The following is a 21,418-nucleotide window of genomic DNA, read 5'->3' as shown; positions in this document are numbered from 1 at the left end:
GCAAAAATGTTTTGATAAGATGAATTCTTTTCAGTTTTTGAGATTCGTTTGTTCTGCATTGCTAAATGTGATGTTTATTATTTGGTACTGATTCTTTAAAAATCACTCTTGATATAATTTGTAGGAGAAAGAAGATTTTTTTAAAAAAATCTCACCATAAGCTCTTCTCATTTTAAATATAGATTTCACTCTGTTAGCAATGGTCATGCCTAGCGCAGCTCCATCAGACCTTCAACCTCAGCCACTTATATCAATGATTCAGCTTTTTGGTTGGGATGATATCATCTGGCCTCAAGTTGTAGCAAGATATTTAAGTCATTTCCTACAAAATAGGTAAGTGATTTTTTTCAAGGCATTTCATTAATGCAAGCCCATGATAAATCAGTACTTTGAGAAAGTAAGAATTTTTGCAGACGGGAAAAAAAAAAGCTGATCTATTATATACACTCTCACTTGGGCAGTTTTTAGCTTTCAGAGGCAGCAGCATCTTGACAGTAAGCAGATACTTTAAAAAAAATAACAGTGTTGTTTAAGCCCTTTTTCAAAACTGTTTATGTAGGACTGCTTTATTCGCATCCTGAAATGACTTTTCTGTACCTAGCATTGTGAAAGAAATTGTACAAATGATGTTCCTGAATCAATAAGACATTGCTGCATTATTGTAGTCTTAGATTTAATGACTTTTTCTGTATTTTTTTGGGGGGGGGGGTTGTGTGGGCAGGCACCAGAAAATGAACCCAGGTCTCTGACATGGCAAGAGAGAACTCTTCCTGCCGAGCCACCATGGCCCGCCCTCACTATTTCTTTATTACAGCTAGATTTTTAAAGATTTGACTTTTAACTTGTGTTGGATGAACAAGACGTTTCTACCAGCCTGAACATTAGTTTCCTTATCATTGTCTTCTGCTACACTACAAAAAAGATCTGAGGAACTTCAATAGAAAAAATATTCAATAAATAAGAGTTTAAATAAAAATATCATAGAGTGATCAGGAAGACTTAAATAAAAACATCCAAAAGAGGGATTATAAAATAAATATACAAACCTAAGAGGCCAATGTAATTCTTGTCTGAGTTGCATGTCAGTGAAAATGATGAGAAATTCAGTTGGTGAGATAATTCTTTTCATAAGGAAGTTCTTTAAGAAGAATCATTAAATACATGATTTCTCATTGGGCTTTCAGTTGTAAAGTAAGGGAGTTCACCTTCAGTTGGATTGCTTTTAAGATCCCTTCTAGCTTGAGAATACTATAAAGAGAAGAACACTTATTATTAATTAAATACTTTTTTCAAATTATTTGAACTAATTTTAGATTATAAAATAATGTTATTATATTAGTAACAGTTGAAGACACTGAAATGCAGAGGCATAAAATAGCTTTGATAAAGTTTTATAGGTAAACTGGCTACTGAGTTCTTCTGTGGCATCTACTCTTTATGTCAACTTATATTAAAAGTATTTGAAATGGTATTTTCAGAATTATGATTTGTATGTATTGAACATTTTTTGTCTTTGCATGTCCTTTATAGTTGTGTTAAGACTATCTCCATCTTTCCCACCTCTACATATAAAATGGATTAGAAATCAGAGATTTAGCCTGGCCTTAGACTTTGTAGAAATAATTTTTAAATTTCTGGCAGATGTTATTCTTTGTGAGGTATCATTAATAACACCTAACCATGGGAAGGGGATAGGAGTGGCAGTAAACAGAGGGAATGGTAATGGGACTGGTCAGGAGTATCACGGAGAAATATATTTTGTCTTTAACTTTGTTTTTAGTTATATGCTCATGGTCTCGTCTTAAAAGGGTTGCTGTTTATTGTTCTTGCCCCTTTCTTCATTATCCCATCTAGCTACATATAAGCCCCTTTCTTTTACCATATTCTTCCTTATCTGTCCCTTGGCATAAACCTACACATTGGCCATGAGTGGAAAGACGATTCTTAAAATTTAGAATGCTGGAAATGAAAGCAAGAATATTTACCTAAAATATCTTTTTATTTTTGTCTGAAAAATAGCTGAGGTCAGAGGGTCATAGAGCAGAGAATGTTGAAATGTTTTACTTTATTTCTTAATCACTATACCTAGGGTGTGGTATTGTCATGTTTTTTGTTTTTTTTGTAAACGACCGTCAACTTACTTTTTCAGCACATTATGTGAAGCACTTTCTCATTCAGGCTGTGTGTCTTTTCAAGCCTTAACTGTAAGATCATGGATCCGTTGTGTTTTACAAATGCACGTAAAAAGCCTCTCTGTACCTGATGATTTGTTCATTGATATAAATCCTGAACAGTCAGTTGGTAAGTGAGTGTTCCAGGTTCGTGGTTTTTACCTTTAATGTGTATGTAGCTGTTTGCTTTCTAGATAGATAAATGTTTAAAATTTTCTATTTTGTTATATAAATTAATAGAACGTATATAAAATGTTTGTAATTAAGTATGAAGAAGACCAGAAATTTATTTTCCTTTGTAGTCTTTTATCTTTTTCTTGATGCTTTCTTGCTAACTATATATAATAGAATTTTCTTTCTATAAAGATAGAAGAACTTATTTCCTTGGGAGCAAAAAACATTTGCTCCTCAGGTGACAAGCTCCCCTCCTCCACCCCATCTCCCAACCCCCCTCCCAAAGAAACTGATCGCACAAAGAAAGTGGGATTCTGGAGTGAATAACAAGATATCACACTGTAAACAGCCTAAAAAGAGAAATAACCGATTATGAAGAATTTGCTCCCATTTTATAATAGATATATTGCTTTTCTTCTGCTTTATATTATTATTCACTGAATGATACTTACATTATTATCTTTTTTAACTGTGTATTCCTTTATTTGCGGGGGCTGAGGGAAAGGAACTCCACAGTGAGAACTACAGATGGAAGGAGGAACAATGTTAACATAATTCACCAAAATGAGTAACTTCAATCATTTTCTTAAGAGGATTTGACTTGTGGAAGGAAAACTTTAATTGCTGTTGCAGAAAACATCTGTATGAAGTAAAGAGTGGTTTCAATAGCATTAGTAGAGAATACATTCTAGAAACTGGAGGTAACCAGATGTAAAATTCAGGAAGCAATTTAATAGAACAGGCCCAGGTGGTAAGGTTGAGGCCAACATCTAATGAGGACAAAAGCCTTATCTGTGGGGAATGGGATGATACCTGGAGAAATTTTATACTGTGCATAAACCAAGTTGAATTGTTTTCACAAGTATTGTAAAGTTTCATACAGTAAAAGGGTCTTTCTAACCTCACTTCAATTTCACAGCAAAAGTGGCATAGAATAACTAAATACAGAAACGAGAGTCATGCAAGATGTCTAATTGCTTGATACAATAATGCATAGAAAAATTCAAAATGATTACAACTACAAGATGGTGGTTATGGAAAGCATGGCCCCCAATATCAATATCTAGAAAGCAGCCACCACCTTCTTTTGTGTGTGTTCTCATTTTTTGTTTTTTTCTTCAGTTTTTTAATCAACTTTGCTGTTGTTGCTCTTTCTTAGCAAAACTGGTAAAACGAAGTTGTAATCATTGAATGCAGTACTCTGACAATCAGAATGTTTAAAACCGTCAATCTTCTGAGGTGGAGAAAGCACTGTGCAACATTTAGAACTGATTTACAAACAAAGGTGGTCATAAAAATTCCTGGTTTGACGATTTCCACAACTTTCCTGATCAGCTCATCATAGGAACTCTGACTTAAATTTATTTCAAAGCTAACATAAGAAAATTCTGGCTCTGGAGTGATGTGAATAGTCCAGAAGGCTCCAACTGATTTCATTCCATTCATTGAATACCCACAAGGACTGAACAGTGTGGCATCAATGACAGAACCTGGTATCAGGTCATGAATTCTGCTCTCATGAGTGACATCCTTTTCAGTAACAGCATCTTTCATGTAGAACTGGTCCACAACTGTTGGGTCAAGCTCACTCACCAGAATTTTCAAGGATTTAATCTGGCTGGCTGATTATACAACTCTCTGGGAAATCCAGAATATACAAGTATCAGCAGTCAGGATCCATCCATCCCATTCCATATGTTGCCCCATTTAGAAAAATTGCATTAAGAAACTGTTTCTTCCTGGAAATTCCAGTGTGGGTATCCTTGGTGGGAAGGCTTCATGAGATTCTTAGGAGAATAAAAGAAACTTTGAATTGAGTTTAACCCACTGCAATCCCTAGCAAGTTTCAGTAGGGGAACCAGTGTTTTCAGAAAGAGGGTGGTACCATGTGTTTTCAAAATAAACGGGTCTTGGAGATAAACATACTACTTTCACTGAGCACATAAGCTTCCTCCTTGTCAGGTTTTGTCAGACTTATGATTGAACGTTGAACATCCTTCAGAAGTGTGTCCCACTCAGATCTCGAGATGGTGTGATGATACCCAGATCTAGATTTGCATTGGGCTAACTGGAGAACCTAATCTCCAGCGGCTTCTTGGTCCCTGTGAAAAAATGTACAGCTTCCATCACGGTGAGACTACCAAACAGCCACAGAATATCAACTAAATTAAGTCTGCTCTCCCCACACTGCAGATTGTTTCATCTATTACTAAAGTGCTGATTCTTTTTTCGGGGCTATAATTTGGTATTAACTTAAAAAAGAAAGATTAATAAGGTTTTCCTGGCTTTTTTTTTTTTTTGTGAGTGAAAGTTGAACATGAGTCTGTTGGAAATAAGAGGCAGATCGAGTTCAGTCTCTTGTAGTCCACTACTTCCCCATTATAGAGTGGAGCAAGTGCTAGCTCATGTCCCTGGCCATACTGTTTAAGCTACTTGTATTTTAAAAAAAGAAATTCCCACAGGGTCTAGTTGTCTGAAGGACATGTTTTTTTTTTTCTAAAAGTGATTGTTTATGGCCATTTGTAAATCACACAAAGGCTGGACTATAAAACTATACTCCAAATTTGATAACTTCTTACATCATTTGACTTTACATTCAAAACTGGTTGGGCTAGGATATTCACAAGTATATGAATTTTTTTTGTTCTTTTGTTTTTAATAAAACATGTTCTTAGTGAGTGAAACTTAATTCAGGGTCTTTGAATTTTGTGGAAATTTGAATTTTAAAGAAAGGATGTCATAAATGAAGAATGATACATTTCTGCTGTACCTATATTTTAGAGTTTAATTTAGTTTTATTTTATTTTAACAGAAAAGGAATATATGGAACAGTTGGCTGAACTGACAAGGTTATTATTTAAACTCCCAGAAGTAAAGAATATTTTTTCAAAGGCTCAAGTTGAATATTTAACCATCTCAGATGATCCTAAAAAAGCACTTGTTCGATTCTTTGAGGTATTTTTTTTTATTTATTGGCATGATTGTTCCAAATCATGTAAAATTATATTTCAAAAAATCTTGAAGTGGTCTTGAAGATTTTTCTATGAAATTGAATCATGTAATTGGTTGCCTTATAAAATTCTGGAGGAGGAAAAATAGGAATCTGAAGTATGGTATAATTTGCTCTTAAGTACAACAGAACTACATTTAAATTAAAAATAATAACACTGAAAATGCTATGATTTTAGATCATTACTGTAAGTCTGACCTAAATTGTACGAATATCTTACTGTTGATATTACTGGATAATGAGGTTCTTCACATATTTGGGAACTAAATTTCCTTGTATAGGGGCTAGAATAGTTCCAACTTAGTAAATGTTTACCACCCTATAACAAGCAATGGCATAGTTAAATTTTAGTATGTTTAGCGTAAGTACCAACAACTTTATGTGATAGTATAGTTGGGGCTTTAAAACTCAATCCATTTGTTTTGTTTTGTCTTTATAATAAATAGTTCCATTCAAAATTTCCTTTTTTAATGATTAATTTTATAGGGCTCTATTTTATGTGATATTCTGTAACAGCCTAATTGAAATTATTGATGTGTTTGAATTGTTTTTTGTAAGCTATTCACAGTAAAGGTTAATTTAGTTTCCCACAGAGTTGTTGGCATTAACTGCAATGAAAATAATACAACCAGTAAGCTCGTTACATAAATGCTGTTTTTTTCCCATGGATTTCTATTAAAAATAAAATTGTACAACAGATATGTCATGCAAATGCTACAAGTATTTAGTAGTTTGTGCAGATAGAAAATACATATCTGTTGAGTCTGTTATCTAGTTGTTATTTGCCTCTCAACCTATAATTAATTAAATACCTATAGTATACTAGGGAACATTGGATCAGAATGGGAAATAGAAGTCACATACTCCACTGATAATTTTCAGAGGCTTCCTGATTTGATTTCATCTGATTTATTGCTCTTTTACCATTTCAAGAAATGATAATTGTTTGCTAAATGCTAGATGTAATTATGCTAGGACTTTCCGAGGGATTTGAAGAACTAAAAGCAGTAGTCCTTGGCCTCAGAGACTTTTATTTGTCTGGGAGCACAAGACATACCCAAAGGTTAAAATAATAATTCAAGGCAGTACATGGTAAATGCCAATTAGTTGATAGACCACTAGGAGGTTATGAATTCAGAGCATCTTAGTATAAGAAGAAAATTAGTGATAATAGAGAGGGACTAAAGGTGGAAGCAAGATATTGGTCAGAAACTGTGAAATTTAGAAGGAATTGATGATTGGATGGGTATGAGATACTAGAATGGATATGGAATAAATACTGTATTTAACTAGAAGATTGATGATATATTAATAATACATTAGGGAAAAATAGAAGCATCGTAATTTAGGGTAGGGGAGGTGAAGTAGGTGAGAAATTTGATTTTAAACTTACTTGGTTTGGAGTTGTTTCTAGTCTTCAACCCCCTTCCCCTTCATCTCCCCCACTCCCTAATTCTGTGGCTCACTAGGAGGATTCACAGGACTCATTTGTTGCTGTAGTTTATTACAGTGAGAGGATTCAAAGCAGCAAAGTGAGAAGTTGCATGGGGCAAATTCTGGAGGGAACCAGACCAGGTTTTCAAGAGTCTTCTCTCAGTGAAGTCACACAGGATGTGCTTAATTCTTCCAGCAGTTAATTGGGAAAGTACATGTGAAATGTTTTCTACCCGGAAAGCTTATTAGAGAGCCAGTACCCAAGGTTTTTATTGAAATTGATCATGCAGGCACTTTCTGCCTAAGTTGTGCTAAATTCCAGTCTCCCAGAAGGAAAGTAAGTGTTTAAAATAAACTATATCGTTTGTACAAATGAATTAAATACGGTGAGCCATCTATATCAGAGTGGTGGGAACCCTCCCAAAATGAAAGTTCCCAGGCACTAGCTAAGAGCTAACCTTGTAAGGAGGTCTTTCTGAAGATAACACTCTCAAACCTGCTATGCTAACTCTTTCCTGCACGGAACTGATAGTGTGACCCATAGGTAGTGACAGTCAAGGCACTGAGAAATATAAGTGTAGGACTTTCGAGAGTTAATGGCTCAATAAAGAGAAAGATTGAGATGTTTAGAATAGTGGTTCTCGAAAGTGTTCTTTGTAGACACATGAGGGTTACCAGGCCCTTTTTAGGAGGTCTTACATACTATATTGCCAGCGGGCCATGGTGGCTCAGCAGGCAAGAGTTCTCATCAGCCATGCGGGCCATGGTGGCTCAGCAGGCAAGAGTTCTCACCTGCCATGCTGAAGACCTGGGTTCAATTCCCAGTGCCTGCCCATGCACAAAAACAAAACAAAAAAAAACTATATTGACATTTGACATTTGAACAAATGATGCAAAAGTCTTAGCACATCAAGACCCCATGGCTCAAGATTGTACAAGTAGTCATTACATTTTTCACTGCCATGCAGTCACAGTTTAAAATTTTAAAAAGCCAGTTTCACTTAAGAATCTCCTTAATAGGGTAGTAAAGTTGTGAACTTTATTAAATTTTGACTCTTGAATACATGTCTTTTTAATAATCTGGGAGAAAATGAACAGTGTGCTTAAAGCACTGAGTTTGTATTAAGGGAAAAAAATACTTGTGTAATTATTGGAGTTGTGAGCTGAATTGGTTGCTTTTATCTTGCAAGAACAACTGGCAAACATTTCCTAAAAACTGAATGAAGTGAGCCTATCACTTTAAAGAAAATAACTGACAGTATTTATTGCCAATAGTATGATTCATGCTTTCAAGAAAATTAGAATTTTGGAAATCTTACAACTGCCAGCATGAGCTTGAGAGATTCCCAGTACTTAAAAGGCTTTTCTGATGAGCCCAATTGTAATAATGAAAATGGTTTTTTTTTAATATTGATAATAAACTATGTCAGCATTGGGAAGCTGCATAATTTAATGAACTAAAAATGTTGCTAATGACCAATAAAGCCTTTTACAAAAGCATGCATGGGTAAAAAATCCATGTATAGTTCAACTTTTAATGTAGGCGTGTGAAATATTCATTGACATGACTTCAGATTCCATATTGCAAGTTACCTTTAAGAAATACCACGTATCAAATTTTGGTAGTATCAATGAGGAGTTCTCATGATTATCAGAAAAAGCTATTAAAATGCTTCTTCTTCAACTGTATATGTGTTGAAGCCTTACTTTCTTCATCTGCAACAACTGTCAGCATTGTATGCAGTAGCACATGGGAGAATCTAGCTGTCTGTTAAGACAGACATTAAAAAGTTTTACAGAAATGTAAAAGTATGCCATTTGTCACACTGTTTTTTTTCATCTTGGAAAATTAGATTACTTTTTTTTAAAAAATATGTTAACAATATTTTTCTTTTTGAACGAATTGATAAATAATTTAAATTTTTCTCCCTTTTCATTTCTGATATAGTAAATATCAATAGACAAAAGCTTTTGAGATCTTCGATTTTAAGTGTGTAATGGAAACTGAAACCAAAAAGTTTGAGGACTTCTGATCTAGAGAAAGAAGTGTAGAGAACCAAGGGCAGAGAGCTGAATATAAAAGAAGGGGATTCATCAACCATCTCCTCTTTTTCTAATCTGCTTACCTTACGGCCAACCACTCATATTCACTGGGCACCTGTTTCTTGTCTTTTTCTCCATTCCACATCTTATTATCAGCATGGGCAATTTTAATAGCACAATGAATAATTTATCTTAAATTTTCATTTCGAGCTTCTCTAGAACTCTTCCAGTGGTTTTTACTTTTGCTCTACTTCAGCCACCCATTCCCATGACTAAACCTTGAATCATGCATAACTTAGGCATCTGAAAGCTCTGACTACCACCACCTATCTCTCTAGCTTTCTGAATAACCTGATCGTGATCTTATCACTTCCTTTTCTCCAAGTATATCTTATGACCATACCTTGTCCACCTTAATGAGATCATTCTTGCTCTTAACAACACTGTCATAGTCTTAGCACTTTCATCTTTTAGTCACACCTACAAAAACTCAATCTTGGATTAGTGCAGCTAATTGCTCCCTCTCCTTTGTTTTGTCTGCTGAGAGCTGGAAAAAATTACATAAATATGTAAATTGCTGCCATTCATGATCTTCCTTGAATCATTGAAATCAGCACTGACTCCTAAAATGGTTTGAAAACTCGACCACTCTCTTCAAACCTTCTCATCCATCTCTAGCCAGTTTTCTCATTTTCTTTTTGCTTGAGACTCTTACCTCTTCTTGCTTCAACTTACAATCCCTCATTTATTTCTTTTCCTATTCTTACCTTTTTGTTTTTCTCTTTCTTCATCACCTCATATTTCTAAGCTCACATCTGGTGACTCATAATGAAAATTATGAAAAAAAATCAACCTATATTACAAAGCTGAACTAAGAGGTCTTACTTGTAGGAATTTGGTGTACTGTCCTGGATGGGTTTCCATTCCAAACTATAATGCTAGAAATATGGTGAGCCAGTCTGTTTGGGAGTCTTGATCTGATTCAATTTATAAACGTCTTGTAAAAAGTTCCATATTTCTTTTCATTTGTGCCTAGTACTTTTCAATAAGTAATTATTGGTGATGGAATTTTGATTCTTTAACCTTTATTTCAATTCTAAAATGAAAGACTTATTTTCCCTTGTATTTTAATTCTTGTGAGCCTTTATGGAAAGTTAATGTTTAAAAAGTTAACTTTATTTAAAGTTAAAGAGGAAGGCTTATGTAAAGTGTATGGGAATGAATGGGTGTGTGGGTATGTATGTAAAGAGACAGTGAAAGAGAAATAATGGAGTATCTTTGTTTTTCAAAGTCTGTACTGTATAAAGCTTACAAAGCTAATCATGTTTTCTTTTATTTACAGGCTGTTGGTATAACTTACAGAGATCTGCAGACACTTTCTGATAAATCTGCTATGGTCACAAAGTCCCTAGAATATCTTGGTGAAATATTAAAATATATAAAGCCTTATTTAGGAAAAAAAATTTCCAGTGCAGGGCTACAGCTGACTTATGGGATGATGGGTATGTATTCCTGATATTATATTGCTAGTAGCATTTGTTTAGTTAAGGCTGTACTATCATGATAGTAGGAATCTACGGGTTAATCTGAAATGTCGCAGTTTAGCTTGTAACTCATGCTGGCTTCATATGTATTACTGCCTTGCCCCACCTCCTTTCAGTAAATTATTTTTCTTGCTTTTGTTAATATTTTAATTATTTCTGCTCAATACAGAGAGTAGACCTACACCAATTTGGTATAACTGTGAATACTTGCATGACTAAAAAACTAAAATGGACTTTTTTTTTTTTTTAACTTTAGATAGTAGAACTAAAAACATAAGAAAACCATCACTTCCTTCTCTCTGTGCTCTGGTCTGTATGAGAAAAGGTCATGGGAAGATCTGCTACAACATTAAAGATATATATTCTTCAAATCTTGTTTCTTACAATACTATGCTTCTACTTTCAAAAAGAAGGAGTTTTCTATAACTGCAGTATAGAACAGTAATTTGAATATCTTTGTTCACTAAAACCATGTTGCTAAACAAAAATAAGAACTGAATGAAGGAGAATGAGAAGAATTTCCTTAGGAGGTTTACATGGAATTTAAGTTCTTAAGGTTTTGTTTTGTTTTGGTATTTCTGTGGTCAAAAGCTTTTAACTGTCCTCTTTGAGCTCATGAACATACTTACAAGGCTGTAAGACTGCAGTTGGAGGCTTAAACTCTTGATAAAATCATGCTGCAGATTAAGGCATCCTGGGATCTTCTGTAGTTTAAGGCATCGGGGATCTTCTGTAGTTCAGTTTCAGAGAAGATGGAGTTGATCCGTCAGTAACTTCCTCAACTTTCCTTCTTTTTATATCATAGTTTTGTTTTAGTCATTTCCCATATCTCATATTTTTCAGTTTTCATGCCTTTCCTTTGGGTATCCTCTTCTCAGTCACTCTTCCCTTTTCAGCCAACCTTCCCTTTTTGTCTTTATAAATAAAATTGTGTCTCTGATCTTTCAGTGCCCAACCCAAATGCCCCCACCTTTCTCCCATTCCCGAGACTTGATCTTCCTCATTGTAGTTCACTTGTCTTTGTTTTATAATGGCATTTCGCAGTTTGTCATTTATTATAATTATTCATATACTTGACATGCCTCTACTAAATTTTAAACTTATTCAGGTTAATGGTCATACCTTTTGGACTTTTTCTTCCTATAGTCATATTGTATTTTGAAGAAAAATATCTCAGGTTAAAGAGCTTCTCCAGTGTAGAAGATGGCATATACTAAATAATTATTTTTGGAATTCAAAAGTTTTGTAATGGTCACATAATGTTTTTTGTTTGTTTGTTTTTAGCCATATATCTGTTTAATTATAAGAAATTATCACTATCCATATGGCACCTGATATATATACTGTTAAATACCACATAAACACATTCATCTTATTCCAAAGAAAATGTTTGTTAAAATAATAGGCTCAAAGGTAACTGTCAAGCCAAAGTCCAAGTTTCCCAGGCTGGGCATGCATAGTTAATAAAAAATTTTCCTCTTTTTTTAGTAGCCAGTTATCCTCAGTTTAGTTCTTTTGTAACTCAAAATTTCATCTTATTCCATTTGGTAACCACTTTTTTCCCCCACTATTCTCGCAACTGTTGCAATAGATGCAACAAAACTGTTGCATTTCCCAAAGAAATGCTCACTTTTCTGATGTCATGACCACTTACAAGAAATGGAGGAATTGACCACTGCTGCATTTCCTTTAGAAGAGTGCCCTTCTTGGTACTTCAGTAGCTCAGATACATAAGTAGTGGTGGCCTCAGGTTCCCTAGAATCTATAATGAAGTCCTAATAGGATTTTAATGGTTCTGAACTATCTGTTACCTTGATTAAATCCTTCCAATTTTTAACTATAAATAAGCCAAGGTTTTTCTTTTCTTTGGAAATCTTCAACCTCAAATCCAATTTTTTGACATCATCCTGTACTTTGAATAATGAGGCCAAGACAGTCAGTGGCTTTGGTGACAAACCTTCAGCATATTTACTGACTTTGTTAAACTCTTCTAAATTTGCATTAGCAGGTAAATCTATGTAAGGAGCCACACCAAGGTCATAGATAAGGTGAATCAAGTGATTTACATGGTTACCAAAGAGATTTTTTTTTCAGTTCCACCCAAATCCTCTCTACTGATACTCCAGCCAAGCTTTGGCATTTTCTACAATTGCTTCTAAAGTCTCAGGATCATGATCACGAGGTGTTTCTACAATTCTTTTGTAAAATCTGAAGTATCTTAAAATTTTAATATAATCTTCTTGTATTCTCTGTTTAGCATCATCAACAAATCTAACTTTCTTGTTTTTTAAATCTTCATAACCTTAAGTAGTCAAATAAGATACCATCAAAACCTAAAAACAAAGAATTTATAGTGAGATCTCTGCCTTCGGCATCTTTCTGCCAATCTGCTGTGAATTCTACCACAGCATGTCTTCTGTCAGGGATGACATCAATCCTGAGTGTAGTCATTTCGAAATTTTCTTCATGAAGTTTGTTCGTAACTGTTCATGCTTTTCTCCTTTGTTGTTTATCATACGAATACCAGCAGACTGAAACATCTCCTTCATTTGAGTAGGGGTAGCAGTGGTAGCAAAATCCTCATCTTGAGGCTTTATTCCACTCAATAAATCTCTCACAGCTCCTGCTATTCTTAATTGGTGATTTTCTTTGACAAATAATTCTGTCAGACTCTTCAATCCTTCTGTGAAGAGTGATTGGAATTCTGGGGACTCCAACTTCATTGTAAATAGATAACTTTTTCAGAAGGCACAGTCTACCCCATCTACAGCTCAGTATCGGCCTGTATGAAGGATGCAGGTATCACAACATCTGAAGTCACCAACCATACACAAGGGAAGGTAAAACTGACTCAGTTTCCTTTCACCTCTGCCCCAAAATGACGCATCTCACCCCCACCTTGGGTGCTGGTTAGAAGAGGGATAAGACGACAGTGGCAGCGAGGAATGGAAAGTGAGCCGACTGAGCCTAATGAGCTAGTGCATGGTCAACTAGAATGCGGTCCCATTTCCACGCTAGGTTCTTTTCCCTGAGCCCCAGAGGACCTCTCGCTACATCTCCCCCCAGTCTTCCTTCCAGATCCTGGGGTGGTGATGCACAGGCCACCATCGTTGTCCTGCCCTCCACATAATGTTTTCCTTAAAGGTCCTAAATGAACGAAGTTCAGAGTTCATTTTCTAACTGTAAATCATTTTTTTAATGTAAATACATACTAGAGTAGAAAAGAAGTAAATGCACAGGAGTTTTTATAGTTATCTTTGGATAGTGGGAATTAAATGTTTTTCTGTCTTTTCCAGTTTTCATCAGTAAATTTAAATATATTTGTAGTCAGGGAAAAACTTTGTTTTTCATAAAGCTACCATATATATTTAAGACTTTCCCAAAGTTTTCAATTTAAGAAATTTCCTTCTCTTCGTATGTCCTATTTGCTTTTCTAATCCCTCATACATGTAAATATTCTTTGCTGAAACTTAGAAGAGTGGGGATCTGATATGGCAGTAAGATAAATGTTTCACTTCTGTCTTCTATGAATTCGTAAAACTTAAGGTGTTCAAAAAGGAGTTTTAACTTTAGAGCAGATGAAGTACAAGGATGATGCATTTTTGGCTTGTAGGTCCTTGCTCTTTATAGGTAAGATCTGCATAATACCTGAGACTGATATGTATCATTTACAATGTCAGTGGTAATGGCAATTCTTCTTAGGAGTATATTAATAGGTGTTGGAATGGGGATTCTTCTTCTCTTGTTGTCATACCCAAGTTTTCTACCTACTAGAAAAATGAGGAGCAAGATAGCAATATCTAAAATATCACTAAGTGAACATTGTGTTTCTTTATGATTAATTATTGTATTTCCTTTAACAGAAGATTAATGTTGCAGTTTGTTGTTTTTAGAAGTGATTATTGGTTGTTGTTTCCTAACATCAATATAGTCTATAATTGTGTTTTTGTCTTCCTTCAGGGTTACATTTAAAATTTTTTGTTTTATAGAAATGATTTTGAGCTATATCTTTTTTTTGCTTTGTAAAATATAAAAGTTTATGCAGTAGATTACCACTGTGCTGGTTGGACAAATGCTTTCTATAGTAGTTTATTAAATGATCTTCCTTTAATTGAGCTCTTCAGGAAAGGACACCTCATTAGCAGGTAATATAGCTTAATGGGAGTTATATATCTGCTCTTAATTACTTTATGGAACAAAGGGCGCTCATTGTTAAGCATTACTATTATCAAACATGGCAATTCACAGACTCCTAGCATCAGGGAATCCATTGTATATTTCAAGTAGTAAAGAAGTCTTATTTTCTTCTTTTAGAATAAAAATTTCAGCTCACTTTGTTTAAATTAAATATTAAAAAGAAAATCAAAATATTATAACACATTTTAGTGCATTTTGAAATAGGCAAAAACTGAAGTTTCAAGGAGGTTATGTGACTGCTCCAAGAAGTTACAGCTAATCTGATTTTTCCTATTTTGTAGATGAAATTTAGTTATACCTCTCCTTTTGTAAACTTTTAAGACAGGCTATAAAATTATATGTAAGATAAAATGTAGAGAGAAATAAGGGTATCAAGAAACGTAGTATTAACACAAAAGCATAATATGTAATCTTATAGAAATGTGTCTGTTTAGTGATAGAGGTAATGTAATATAAGATTTTTTACTCATTATGTTTCCTGCTGCCTTCTTAAACTTGGCTATTTAACCTTGGCCTTAAGTGCGTTATGTAATAATTTTTTAGTGAAAGCTAAACTGCTGTTTCTGCTTTTCTTTGTTAGGAGTTCTTGTTAAATCATGGGCTCAGATCTTTGCCACCTCTAAAGCCCAAAAATTACTATTCCGTATCATAGATAGTTTGCTGCTGCCACATACGGTGTTACAGCCTGAAAAAGAGCTACCTGCAGCTATGTTGACTGCAATTCAGAAGAGTCTTCCTTTATATCTCCAGGTACAGTGTCGTAATTTTTTGTTTTTTTAATTTTGTCTTAAAACGTAGTTTATTAAACGCAAATTTAAAAATCGTACATTATAATCGCCAGTGTACATGGATTAAACAAATGAGGCACCTTAGCACAGCCATTTATGTAGAATGTTTCCTTAGAGGTTTCGTTTCAGCTGTCTTTCAACCAGATTGTGGGTGGAAATGTGGGAAAAGGCATTATATGTAGAGGTTATTAGGAATAAAATAAAAGAGTGGGTAGGAGCTGGGGGAGTTTACCTATCAGGGAAAAACATGAGCTTTGAGAAAATATGATACATTGGGAAAAAACAAATAGTGCTGGAGGGGCTGGAAATTAATATTATAAGAGCCAGTAATTGAGGGCTTTATATGACCTGTTAAGAAGTGGGTACTGTTGATAGATTTTTGAACAGAGAAATGTGAGTGACTTTGTCACATTTACATTTTAAAAAGATGATTCTGGTGGCAACATCTAAGGTGGTTGGTGTAAGGGTAGATTGAAGACTTGGCAAGTGGTATGTAGATCATTGCAATAAGGCATACATCATCTGAAGGGTTTGAATTAAGGCAGTGGGAGTAGAGTCCATGCAACAGATTTCAGAAATATTTAGGTGCTGTGTTTTAAAAGACTTGCTAAAAGACTTGCAAAGTGAATGTGTAGAGAAATGGAAGGAAATAGAATACTTGTTAGATTCCACAGTGACTGCCTATGCAGATAGCAGTATTACTATCTAAAATGGGATATTCTGGAGACACAGGTGTGAAAGAATTGGTTTTTCAATTCAAACTTTTAGTTTGAGGTGCTATAGAATATTTAGGTAACAATGATACCTAAGCAGTTGGAAATATTGATGCCATTCAGAGGAAGAGACAGATTAGGCTAGAAGTATACTTCATTTATTATTCATTATGGATAAGTACTTCTTAACTTAGAGTTGAGGGAGAGAAGCTGAGAAAGAAGGGGAAAATGGGTTTTGATTAGGTAATAAGCAGTTTCTTTCACATATGTAATTTTTTAAAGCAGATTTTGAAGAATTCTCAGGACATTTTAGTTGACTCTTTAGCATTGTATCATAAATAGTACAAAGTGTAGTGTGTCTGCTAGCAGAAAGATAAATAAGGGAGGCAGCAGCAGGAGAGACTGGAGTGCTTGTTTCCTGTGACCCTTTTAAATGCAAACAGTACATTTAATAAGAATTCTTAAAAACTTCGTAAGTGGTAAATTGAAAAAATTGGTGAATTACCCATTTCGTGGAATTAACAATGTATCTTTAATTTCTTCAAGGTGTACCCAGCTCTCCTCTTCAGAATTTTCAATAAGTATCCATTATTATTACATCTTCCTCTGATTTAATGTGCTTTTCTTTAAGCAACAGATTCAGAGTCCATTGCTGTTCTTTCAGTTATTTAGTGATGATGTTTTAAAAACTCTGTGCTATTTTTCATTACAAATAAACTTTCAAAATTTCTTATTGGGTAAGCATTCATTTATTGCAAAATTAGAAACAGGTATTTCTTTTGTTTCCCTGGGAAAACACATTCTGGATCATAAAGTATCAGGTTGAGAAATAAACTTTTAGAACATAATTTGTTGCTATGTTGTTACTGTATTTAGTAATATGCAACATTTGCTAATATTGGCAGAAAAACATTTCTTAGACTATTGGTTTAATCATTTTTAGGTATTAAATAGTGTAGTCTATATGCAAGTATTTTCTTCCCTGCTATACATTTGGAAAGAATTGCATCAGCAAAGATGCAGCAAGACATTGTGACTTGTGTGACCTTGAGCAAGCTCTTAACTTCTCCAAACCTCAGAAATACTAACAGTGAAAACCAGAGACATTTAAATGAAATAATGAATATAATGCATATTGTCCATTGTTTGATATAAAAAAAACTTTAAATAAATTACTGTTATTGAGTCTTACAATCTTTTTAATTTCTCTCCTTTTGTTAAAGATTATATATTTTTTTTAATTATCACATTTCTTGACATGGATCATTTTTAGCATATATTTTACAATCTTATTCAGTCAAAATGACCAGGATCCTACTTAAAAAATCTTAACAAAAATGTATTTTAGGGCAGGCCACGGTGGCTCAGCAGGTAAGAGTGCTTGCCTGCCATGCCCGAGGACCCGAGTTTGATTCCCGGTGCCTGCCTGTGTTTAAAAAAAAAAAAAATGTATTTAATACTTTGTAATTATTGTATACATATATATAGTTGTGACTATGGTTTCTGAATATGAGAGGAAGAAGAAAGCTTACTGTGTCTCCTTGTTCCACGTCTGACTTGCTTCCATTAACTTGGATTCCATGCCCCAAAGATACTCAAGCTTGGTAACTCTGGGATTCATTGTCTATTTTTTCTTTTTTTTTTTTAATTAATTAAAAAAATTAACAAAACATTTAGAAATCATTCCATTCTACATGTACAATCAGTAATTCTTAATATCATCACATAGTTGCATATTCATCATTTCTTAGTACATTTGCATCGATTCAGAAAAAGAAATAAAAAGACAACAGAATAAGAAATAAAACGATAATAGAGAGAAAAAAAAAACCTATACCTCACATGCAGCTTCATTCAATGTTTTAACATAATTGCATTACAATTAGGTAGTATTGTGCTGTCCATTTCTGAGTTTTTATATCCAGTCCTGTTTCACAGTCTGTATCCCTTCAGCTCCAATTACCCCTTCTCTTTTTTTTTTTTTAATTAACGGAAAAAAAGAAATTAACCCAACATTCAGAAATCATACCATTCTACATATGCAATCAGTAATTCTTAACATCATCACATAAATGCATGATCATCGTTTCTTAGTACATTTGCATCGGTTTAGAAGAACTAGCAACACAACCGAAAAAGATATAGAATATTAATATAGAGAAAAAAATAAAAGTAATAATAGTAAAAACAAAACAAAACAAAACAAAAACCTATAGCTCGGATGCTGCTTCATTCAGTGTTTTAACATGATTACTTTACAATTAGGTATTATTGTGCTGTCCATTTTTGAGTTTTTGTATCTAGTCCTGTTGCACAGTCTGTATCCCATCAGCTCCAATCACCCATTATCTTACCCTGTTTCTAACTCCTGCTGGATTCTGTTACCAATGACATATTCCAAGTTTATTCTCAAATGTCGATTCACATCATTGGGACCATACAGTTTTTGTCTTTTAGTTTTTGGCTAGACTCACTCAGCATAATGTTCTCTAGGTCCATCCATGTTATTACATGCTTCATAAATTTATCCTGTCTTAAAGCTGCATAATATTCCACCATATGTATATACCACAGTTTGTTTAGCCACTCATCTGTTGATGGACATTTTGCCTGTTTCCATCTCTTTGCAATTGTAAATAACACTGCTATAAACATTGGTGTGCAACTGTCCGTTTGAGTTTTTGCCCTTAATTCCTTTGAGTAGATTCCCAGCAATGGTACTGCTGGGTCGTATGGCAATTCTATATTCAGCTTTTTGAGGAACCGCCAAACTGCCTTCCACAGTGGTTGCACCATTTGACGTTCCCACCAACAGTGGATAAGTGTGCCTCTTTCACCGCATCCTCTCCAGCACTTCTCATTTTCTGTTTTGTTGATAATGGCCATTCTGGTGGGTGTGAGATGATATCTCATTGTGGTTTTGATTTGCATTTCTCTAATGGCCAGGGACATTGAGCATCTCTTCATATGCCTTTTGGTCATTTGTATTTCCTCTTCTGAGAGGTGTCTATTCAAGTCTTTTTCCCATTTTGTAATTGGGTTGGCTGTCTTTTTGTTGTTGAGTTGAACAATCTCTTTATAAATTCTGGATACTAGACCTTTATCTGATATGTCATTTCCAAATATTATCTCCCATTGTGTAGGCTGTCTTTCTACTTTCTTGATGAAGTTCTTTGATGCACAAAAGTGTTTAATTTTGAGGAGTTCCCATTTATTTATTTCCTTCTTCAGTGCTCTTGCTTTAGGTTTAAGGTCCATAAAACCGCCTCCAATTGTAAGATTCATAAGATATCTCCCTACATTTTCCTCTAACTGTTTTATGGTCTTAGACCTAATGTTTAGATCTTTGATCCATTTTGAGTTAACTTTTGTATAGGGTGTGAGATACGGGTCTTCTTTCATTCTTTTGCATATGGATATCCAGTTCTCTAGGCACCATTTATTGAAGAGACTGTTCTGTCCCAGGTGAGTTGGCTTGACTGCCTTATCAAAGATCAAATGTCCATAGATGAGAGGGTCTATATCTGAGCACTCTATTCGATTCCATTGCTCGATATATCTATCTTTATGCCAATACCATGCTGTTTTGACCACTGTGGCTTCATAATATGCCTTAAAGTCAGGCAGCGCGAGACCTCCAGCTTTGTTTTTTTTCCTCAAGATGTTTTTAGCAATTCGGGGTACCCTGCCCTTCCAGATAAATTTGCTTATTGGTTTTTCTATTTCTGAAAAATAAGTTGTTGGGATTTTGATTGGTATTGCATTGAATCTGTAAATCAATTTAGGTAGGATTGACATCTTAACTATATTTAGTCTTCCAATCCATGAACACGGTATGCCCTTCCATCTATTTAGGTCTTCTGTGATTTCTTTTAACAGTTTTTTGTAGTTTTCTTTATATAGGTTTTTTGTCTGTTTAGTTAAATTTATTCCTAGGTATTTTATTCTTTTAGTTGCGATTGTAAATGGGATTCGTTTCTTGATTTCCCCCTCCGCTTGTTCGTTGCTAGTGTATAGAAATGCTACAGATTTTTGAATGTTGATCTTGTAACCTGCTACTTTGCTGTACTCATTTATTAGCTCTAGTAGTTTTGTTGTGGATTTTTCCGGGTTTTCGATGTATAGTATCATATCGTCTGCAGACAATGATAGTTTTACTTCTTCCTTTCCAATTTTGATGCCTTGTATTTCTTTTTCTTGTCTAATTGCTCTGGCTAGAACCTCCAATACAATGTTGAATAATAGTGGTGATAGTGGACATCCATGTCTTGTTCCTGATCTTAGGGGGAAAGTTTTCAATTTTTCCCCATTGAGAATGATATTAGCTGTGGGTTTTTCCTATATTCCCTCTATCATTTTAAGGAAGTTCCCTTGTATTCCTATCTTTTGAAGTGTTTTCAACAGGAAAGGATGTTGAATCTTGTCGAATGCCTTCTCTGCATCAATTGAGATGATCATGTGATTTTTCTGCTTTGATTTGTTGATATGGTGTATTCCATTAATTGATTTTCTTATGTTGAACCATCCTTGCATACCTGGGATGAATCCTACTTGGTCATGATGTATAATTCTTTTAATGTGTTGTTGGATACGATTTGCTAGAATTTTATTGAGGATTTTTGCATCTATATTCATTAGAGAGATTGGTCTGTAGTTTTCTTTTTTTGTAATATCTTTGCCTGGTTTTGGTATGAGGGTGATGTTGGCTTCATAGAATGAATTAAGTAGTTTTCCCTCCACTTCAATTTTTTTGAAGAGTTTGAGGAGAGTTGGTACTAATTCTTTCTGGAATGTTTGATAGAATTCACATGTGAAGCCGTCTGGTCCTGGACTTTTCTTTTTAAGAAGCTTTTGAATGACTAATTCAATTTCTTTACTTGTGATTGGTTTGTTGAGGTCATCTATTTCTTCTTGAGTCAAAGTTGGTTGTTCATGTCTTTCCAGGAACCCATCCATTTCCTCTAAATTGTTGTATTTATTAGCGTAAAGTTGTTCATAGTATCCTGTTATTACCTCCTTTATTTCTGTGAGGTCAGTAGTTATGTCTCCTCTTCCATTTCTGATCTTATTTATTTGCATCCTCTCTCTTCTTCTTTTTGTCAATCTTGATAAGGGCCCATCAATCTTATTGATTTTCTCATAGAACCAACTTCTGGTCTTATTGATTTTCTCTATTGTTTTCATGTTTTCAATTTCATTTATTTCTGCTCTAATCTTTGTTATTTCTTTCCTTTTGCTTGCTTTGGGATTAGTTTGCTGTTCTTTCTCCAGTTCTTCCAAGTGGACAGTTAATTCCTGCATTTTTGCCTTTTCTTCCTTTCTGATATAGGCATTTAGGGCAATA

General features: G+C 34.4%; 1 protein-coding gene and 2 pseudogenes across 5 annotated transcripts in view; 1 reads left to right on the top strand and 2 right to left on the bottom strand.

The window, feature by feature from the left end:
- The window catches only part of MMS22L (MMS22 like, DNA repair protein), a 160,577-nt gene that overhangs the window by 122,704 nt on the left and 16,455 nt on the right, over positions 1-21,418 (top strand). For all 5 annotated transcript variants that reach the window (XM_077162451.1, XM_077162452.1, XM_077162449.1 and 2 more), the window contains 5 exons: positions 183-333; positions 2,150-2,301; positions 5,158-5,300; positions 10,175-10,334; positions 15,154-15,323. In XM_077162451.1, the coding sequence (XP_077018566.1) occupies positions 183-333; positions 2,150-2,301; positions 5,158-5,300; positions 10,175-10,334; positions 15,154-15,323 (776 nt within the window). The remainder of the gene's footprint in view (positions 1-182; positions 334-2,149; positions 2,302-5,157; positions 5,301-10,174; positions 10,335-15,153; positions 15,324-21,418) is intronic.
- Positions 3,476-4,472, bottom strand: LOC143684981 (S-adenosylmethionine decarboxylase proenzyme 1 pseudogene; annotated as a pseudogene).
- LOC143682397 (CCA tRNA nucleotidyltransferase 1, mitochondrial pseudogene) lies at positions 12,447-13,187 on the bottom strand (annotated as a pseudogene).

The sequence above is a fragment of the Tamandua tetradactyla genome, chromosome 5 (genome assembly GCF_023851605.1).
Source record: "Tamandua tetradactyla isolate mTamTet1 chromosome 5, mTamTet1.pri, whole genome shotgun sequence".
NCBI classification, from domain to species: domain Eukaryota; kingdom Metazoa; phylum Chordata; class Mammalia; order Pilosa; family Myrmecophagidae; genus Tamandua; species Tamandua tetradactyla.
The sequence above is the reverse complement of the archived record's forward strand: the minus strand, read 5'-3'. Positions and strand labels throughout refer to the sequence as shown.